This window comes from Bos indicus x Bos taurus, chromosome X (assembly GCF_003369695.1).
Source record: "Bos indicus x Bos taurus breed Angus x Brahman F1 hybrid chromosome X, Bos_hybrid_MaternalHap_v2.0, whole genome shotgun sequence".
Classification (NCBI taxonomy): Eukaryota; Metazoa; Chordata; class Mammalia; order Artiodactyla; family Bovidae; genus Bos; species Bos indicus x Bos taurus.
The window spans coordinates 24176910-24184743 of NC_040105.1; the positions used below are offsets into that span (position 1 = coordinate 24176910).

Consider the following 7834-nt stretch of genomic DNA (forward strand, 5'->3'; position numbering starts at 1 on the left):
CTTTTCTCCTCTCAGCCTTTGTCATTTCCTCTATGGCTCTACCCATTTTGAGGTGAGAAGTTTAACCGAGAAGACTGCATGATGTTCAAATTAAGACTGGACAGATAATCATGGACTTGACTGGGTGAGTTTCTTCTCTGTAAGTCCTCGAGCCCAATTCCCTCCCACACATTCTTAATCCCAGTGTGGTTCCGGGACCAGAACTGCATCAGGGGCCAAAACTGGGGGAGTCAGCATCCTTCTCTAGATTTTTGGCATAACTCACCACACCCCAACCTTACACTGTGGGCGATCACCTCCCTTCTGGGGTTCTCAAGCAGACTTTACCTATAAAAAGGGCAATGTGTCCTGGAACTGCAAGCTGAGCTTAGGAACAGAGAACTGCAAAAACTATTGGCATGAACAACTCTGTCCAAACATTTACATTAAGAACCTTGACTGACCTCTAGCATGGTTTCTAGCAGCAACCTAAGGCCACGTTCTAGGACAATTCAGCTACCCCTGAGTTCCTGTTTAGAAAATTTCAAGGCTGCCAAAGGAATCAGTTCCAGCCAACATCTGGCATAAGCCCCTCATCTTCCTTTATTGAGAGTGTCTATTTAAAACAAAGATCAAAAAAAAAGAAAAAGAAAAAACCCTCATGATTACAAGAAAAGTGTGACGGAAATAAACTAGAAATTGATAACAAAAAGTCAGCAGGAAAATTAAAGATAATTTGCAGACTAAACAATAAACATCTAAATAACACATGGGCCAAAGATAAAACCTAATGAGAAATTTTAAAATATTTTTACAAAATGAAAACAAAATTACAACTTATCAGAAGGTGTGTGATAACAGCAAAATCAGTAAAGAGGTATACACAGTATTGAGTGTCTATAACAAAAAAACCTACAATTAATAACTTAAGCTTCTATACTAGTAAACCTGTGAAAGAAAAGAAAAAGCAGAGGAAGAATAAATCAAAGCGGAAACCAATGACACTGAAAAAAGGAAGGCAATGCAGAAAAAAACAAAACCCAAAGAAGTTTCTTTAAAGATACAAAATAAAAAGAACATAAAATTCTCCCCAGGCTAAAGAAGAACAAAGAGAAAAAACACAAATTACATTACTAATAGTAGAAATGAAGGAGGGGCCATTACTACTGATTCCATAGTCATTAAAAGGATAATGAGTGAATATTATAAACAACTCTGTGCCTACAAAAAGGAAGGTTCCATTGAGAAATTGCTTGAAGGTATAACTTAGCACCACTTTCACAAAGAAAAATAGATACTCTGAATTGGTCTGTATCTATTAAAGAGAATTAATCTATAACTAATAACCTTCCAATAAAGACACTAACAGACCCAGATGTTTCCACTGATGAATTCTAACAAAAATTTAAGGAAGAAATGATAACAATTCTCTACAGTGTCTCCCAGAAAATAGAAGCAAAAGGAACACCTCCTAATTCCTTTTCTGTGAGGTGAGTATTACACTCGAATATCAAAATCAGATGAAATTAAGAGAAAAAAATTGAACACAAATGCCTCTCATGAACATAGAAGCCAAATCCCCAACAAAATATAAGAAAAGAAACCTAACAATTCATAGAAGGAATTACATACTATAGCTAAGTAGGATGCATTTTAGATGTGCAACATTTGAAAATCAGTAATCACAAATCATAATAACAATATTCTAAGGAAGATAATCACAAGATGAGATCAACAGATGAAGGAAAAAAAATCATCTGATAAAATCCAACACCCATTCATCATAAAAATTCTCAGCAAACTAGATACAGACAGGCATTTCCTCAGCTTCATATACAACATCTGAAAATACAGGTAAAACATCATACTTTATAGTGAGAAGACAGATGCTGTCACACTAAGGTGAGGAAGAAGGCGAGGATATCCCTTCTCACCATGCCTATTCAACACTGTAGTGAAAGTCCTAGCCAATGCAGTGAGATAAGAGAAGGAAGCAAAAGATACAGATATTTGGAAGGGAAAAATGGAATTATAATCATCAACAATAAGAAAACTCCTGGCATTAGTAAGCCAGGACTATATGTTAATAAGGTTAATATATTATCAATATATAACTACTATATAATTAATATATTAATAAGGTTAATACATAATAGTCAATTCTTTTCCAATAAAGAGATGGAAATTGCAAATAAAAACCTAACACCATTCACATTAGCACCAAAATATATTAGAAATAATTCTTCAAAAATATGTATAAGATTTACATGAGTAAAACTCATAAACTGCACTGAAAAAACTTAAAGAAGATCTATATACACAGACACGCCATGTTCATAGATAGGGAGATGCTGTATTGTTGAGATGTCACTTATTTCCAACTTAACCTAGATAATGCAATTCTGTTTAAAATTCCAGCAAGATAGCTTGTAGATAGCAGCCACCAACTTAAATTTTACGTCAAAAATGAAATGATCCATAATACCCACTGAAGTCAATATGAAAGGTCAAAGTTAGAGAATTGATATTACGGGATTTCAAAACTTGCTTTAAAGCTACAATACTCAAGACTGTATGCTATTAACAGAACAATAGACAGATCAATGGCACAGAACAGAAAATCTAGAAACAGACACCCCAAACACTCAACCGACTTTTAACAAAGGCGCAAAGGCAATTCAATGGAAAACGACAGTCCTTTAAACTTACAGTCCTGGGATAACTAGACATCCATATCTAAGAAAAATGAATCCACATACAAACTCTAAACCTTTCAAAATAATTAACTCAAAGGGAATCACAGACCTAAATGAAATACTCACAATTTAAAAGAAACTGCAGGGACATCCCTGGCAGTCCAGTGTTTAAGACTCAACACTTGCACTGCTGGGGGAAGAGGTTTGATCGCTGGTCAGGTACTAGGATTCTACATGCCATATGCAATAGGCAAGAAAATCTAGAAGATAACACGGGGGCAAAACATAAGTTTGGTAATGAGATTTTAGGCTCAACACCAAAAGCACAGTCCATGAAAGAAAATAATAAGCTGAACCTTGTTAATATTAAAAACTTCTATCTGCAAAATATACTAATAAGAGAATGAGAAAGAAAGATCACAAAAGGGTAGTTATAAATCTATTTGCAGGGCAAGAATGGAGACACAGACGTAGAGAACGGGCATGTGGACACATCGGGGGAAGCAGACAGTGAGACGAATTGAGAGAGTGGTGTGGACAAATATGCACTACCATGTGGACAACAGGCATGAGGGGGAAGTTGCTGGGTGACACAAGGAATCAGCTCAGTGATGACCTAGAGGGGTGAGGTCGGGGGTGGGAGGGAGGTTCATGAGGAAGGAGATATATGTATACTTATAGCTGTTTCATACAAGAAGCCTGACACACCATTTAATTATCTTCTAATTAAAAATAATTGTTAAAAAATCTATGAATTTAAAAACTAGAAAAAAAATCTGGAGAAGTACATATAGCCACTAGAGTTATATACAACAATGCCAAATGAATAAAAGTCAGAAGTGATAAAAAGCAAAAGATCACAGTAACAATTTGATTCTCGAATTACAAATCTTAGAAAACAAGACAGAAAATATTCAAACATGTAAGAGACTTCAAAAATCTGGAATAAACAAAGATCACGGCAGCAAGATCATCCAGTTGGTCTGGAAGAATCAACAATTACTTACACCAAGTAACAGAAAATACACCATATACAGAAGCACCATAGAAAAAATTTACCTACAAAGAAACTTTAGAAAAATGTATACAGTCTTCATGTAGGCAACAAGAATTTCCTGAGAGTCTCAGGAAAAATAAGGCTCGAACAGAATAGTATGTTATGTATATTCATGAAGAACAGATCTTGTAAGACTGTCAATTTTCTGTAACTCTTTTACAGATTTACTACCACATTCAGGGTAGCTGAGACCACAGTGAAACACGGTGTGCTGCTTTTTGTACTCAGAAGTAACCACAGAAATCTTATGGAAAGAATGAAGAAAACTATTAAGAAAAGTGAAAATATAAAATTAAATAATCCGTGATGGACAGTAAGTCTCCACTGAACTTACCCTATGTGTGCCCAAGTTGGGGAGTACTTAAGAGACTGGCACAGATGTGCAGGCTGCAAGGGAAGCAGACAACAGGATCAGCTGCAAAAGGCTTTAAACTTGAGCCCTGGATTCTTCCACTCTGCCCTGGGATCATGAATCTCCACTGCTTCACTGAAGGAATCTGAGGCAGCATCTCCAAGGCCCCATGCCAGGACCATGGGGCACCAAAGTTTGGCTTGGATGTGGCAGCATGGCCCAGATCATAAAATAACCAACACAAAGTTTGTTGTGTGTGTGCTTAGTCACTCAGTTGTGTCCGACTCTTTGCGACCCCATGGACTGTAGCCCACCAGGCTCCTCTGTCCAAGGGGAAACTCCAGGCAAGACCACCAGCTTCGGTTGCCATGCCCTCCTTCAGGGGGTCTTCCCAACCCACGGATTGAACCCAGGTCTCCCAGGCCGCAGGCAGATTCTTTACTGTCTGAGCCACCAGGGAATGCTAGTGGATGAGAACTGGCCCTTTAAATGATCACCTTAATAGACTATCACCCAGGGACTAAAAGAGAAAAGTTAGTATCACAGTAATTGTACAAAACGACAAACATCATCTCAGAACTTTTGATCAATGACCCTGCAGTCGACTGACAGCCCACAGTGAGAACTGTCAGGCTAAGGAGGCCCTTCACTTGCTTTTCTGGAATTGTATGAGCATGGTTGTGGACAGGGGTGGACTTATACCAGAAAGGTAAGGATTTCCAGGCCCTGTCAGCAGTCAATATGAATGAAGTTTCTGAGTGAGATGTGAGGGGTTCCACACCACAGAAGACAGTCTCTCATCCTTCCTTCTCAGCTCATCTTACCTGTAGCAGCCATTTCCAGGAAGCCTCCAGTATAAATGGCGAGATGAGATGTATGTACACTTCATACCAGGAGACTCGGGGGTTCACATCTTCGATATGAAGCCTTGGCCTCAGGTCAGCAGATGGGACGTAGCCCAGCATCTACAGGGGTTAAGGCAAGGCATGGAGAACGACAGAGCATCGCTTACTATAATAGCAAAGAGAGCCCAAGAGAGCCTTCGGTGTTGGTCTCATGGGCTCCAGGAAGGCTGTTAGGCTTGGGCTCCCCAATTCTTCCTGTTGGGAGTGCTGACACAAGTGAGAGGCATGGAGTGAGCCAGCTGACAGTTCAGGACAGGGACGTCCCAGGACCCCTTAAGAGTCAAGGTAAAGTCCACGTGCCAATCCTGTGAGAAGCTCGCCCAGAACCCGGCCTGTCCAGGTCCCGCCCTTGCTGTCCTCCAGGAGCCCAGATGCGCATGACAGGAAGTGACGTCCTCCTAAGCACGCTGGGGGAGCGACGCCATCCTTGATAGTGCCGCTATCTCTGAGAACTGCCGTTGACGGTTGCCAGAGGGAGCAGTCCGAAGTGTCATCGGGTGTGAAGATCGGAGGTGACGTGAGTTACGAGTGCAGGGACACGTCTCTGTACCCCCATTTTCTTTTCCTTCTGAAAAGAGGGGGCCGCACAGCCTCCGGCCACCCTACCCCTGCACTCAGACCAGAGGATCCAGGCTAGCTCTTAGGCCCCAAGACCATCCACTAACCCCTAGGGGGTCTCGGGAAAGAATGCCTCGGTCAGGCTCTGCTGGACCCCAGCTCTGCTCGGTAGAGGAAGAGCCACGAGCCCTGTCGAGTGAAGGAGGGACCCTCGAGGGGACTGAGGGCCTCCATACACCAGAACGGCAGCCATGTGTAACCCCCACTCACCGCAATTTGGCTGCGGATTATCCGGCTGAGGGGCTCCCTCACTGCCACCTCGGACACGGGACACTCGGAGAAGAGGGGACTTTGGTCTGAGGGGCTGGCAGCTGGTCAGTAGAGTGAGGATGTGAGGGTTCAGGAAGAGTCAGGATGAGGGCCATCCTCCCCGACAAATGGGTCACTCAGGAACCTCCCCTCTGCTCAGCGCTTCCCCCCGGCCAAACATCGGGAAGGGGGATGGCGGTCTGAGAGGGGAGCTTGGAGCCTTGTTGTGAAGAGGCAGACAAGAGACAGCAGAAGGGATAGTCCTGGGACCCTTCAGTGAGGGGCTGAGTATGCCCTCCTCTCCTCGTCTGGGGTGACAGGGAAGGTGGCAGCGTCAATTTCAGACCGGAGAGGGAACAGGCTGGGTCCGGGAGAGGGGGCGTCGGATATGGGGGTGTCTCGCACCAGTTTTCATCCTGACTCTGAATGTCAGCTGAGAGGACCTGCCTCTCCTGCCAGCCCCCACTGGTCCCCCTTTTAACACCCAGGCAGGACTGTCTGCAGTGCCCCAGGGCTCACTCTCCGTTGCTACTCAGTGGTCTCAGGGGACAGGCGGACCAGGAGAACAGGAGCCTTGTGGGTCCTAGAGAACTGGCCTCGAGGACCCCTCAGAGGTGGCTACCACTCTCCTCGCTGAAGGTTCTCACAGCATGTCCTTGTCCCTCCTCCAGGTGCCTTCCTGCCTGCTTTCCTGCCCGCACTCCCACCTGCGGTCCCTGACCTGCTGTCACCATGCCTCGGAGGCACAAGAGCAAGTCCCATGCCCGTGGGAAACGCCACCAGGTCCGGGGGGACACTCAGGAGGCCCAGGCCAGTGCTGCTGAAGCCCCAAAGGAGGAGTGCCCCTCCTCCCACTCTACTGCCCCTCAGGGTTCTCTCCCGAGCTCCCCTGCTGCTGGCAATCACCAGCAGCTTCAGGGAGCCATGGTCCCTAGCTCTCCTGATGCAGGGCCTTCATGTGCAGGATCTGATGCAGGTGCCCAGGGCCCCGAGGAGGGAAGTGCAGGTGCCTCCCAGGCAGCCCCTCGCAAAGATCTTCTGGCCAGGAAGGCCAGGATACTCGTGGAGTTCCTGCTGGAGAAGTACACCAAGAAGGAGCCCATCACGCAGAACGCCCTGATGAAAATCGTCAGCAGGAAGTACAGGCAGCACTTCTCTGAGATCCTCAGTACAGTCCGTGAGCGCATGGAGCTGGTCTTTGGCCTGGAGATGAAGGAAGTCGACGGTAGAGGGAACATCTACACCCTGATCAGGAAGCTCAGCCTCGGGGGAAACGATTGTCCGCGTGATGAGGGAGCGCTGCCCAAGTCCCGTCTCCTCATGGTGCTGCTGGGGGTCATCTTCATGAATGGTAACCGCGCCACTGAGGAGAAGATCTGGGAATTCCTCAGTATGTTGGGGGTCTATGCTGGGAGGAGGCACTGCATCTTTGGGGAGCCCAGAAGGCTCATCACCAAAGATCTGGTGCAGAAGGAGTACCTGAACTACCACCGGGTACCCAATAGTGATCCTCCGCGCTACGAGTTCCTGTGGGGCCCGAGAGCTTGTGTTGAGACCAGTAAGATGAAGGTGCTGGAGGCTCTAGCCAAGTTCCACGGTAGGGTCCCTAGTTCCTTCCCAGACCTCTATGACGAGGCTCTGAGAGATCAGGCGGAGAGAGCAGGGCTGAGAGGTGCGGCCGGGGCTCGAAGCAAGGCTGAGGCCAGTGCCCCTTCCAGGGCCTCCTCCCACATCTAGGGAGGGGGGCAGGGCACTTTGTTCCCTTTGTGTTGGAAGAGAGCAGTGAAGCTCCTAAATAGTGCAGAGTAGTAGGGGTGGAGGGAACAAAACCCATATCTTCTTACAGTTTAAGTGGTAAGCGAGTTTAGGTCTAGTTTGTTTTAACAAAATATATATCTGTTTTCTTGTATTCACATGAGAAATACCTAATGAACGATGATTTAAATTAGAAATGTAAAGAGGTGAAGGAGGTGTTTAG

General features: G+C 45.2%; 1 protein-coding gene across 1 annotated transcript; it reads left to right on the forward strand.

Annotated features, from left to right (window-relative positions):
- Window positions 1-6588: 6588 nt before the first annotated feature.
- Window positions 6589-7593, forward strand: LOC113887958 (melanoma-associated antigen B4-like). Its single transcript, XM_027535340.1, has one exon. The coding sequence runs from the start codon at window positions 6589-6591 to the stop codon at window positions 7591-7593; it is 1005 nt and encodes a 334-aa protein (XP_027391141.1).
- The last annotated feature ends 241 nt before the right edge of the window (window positions 7594-7834 follow it).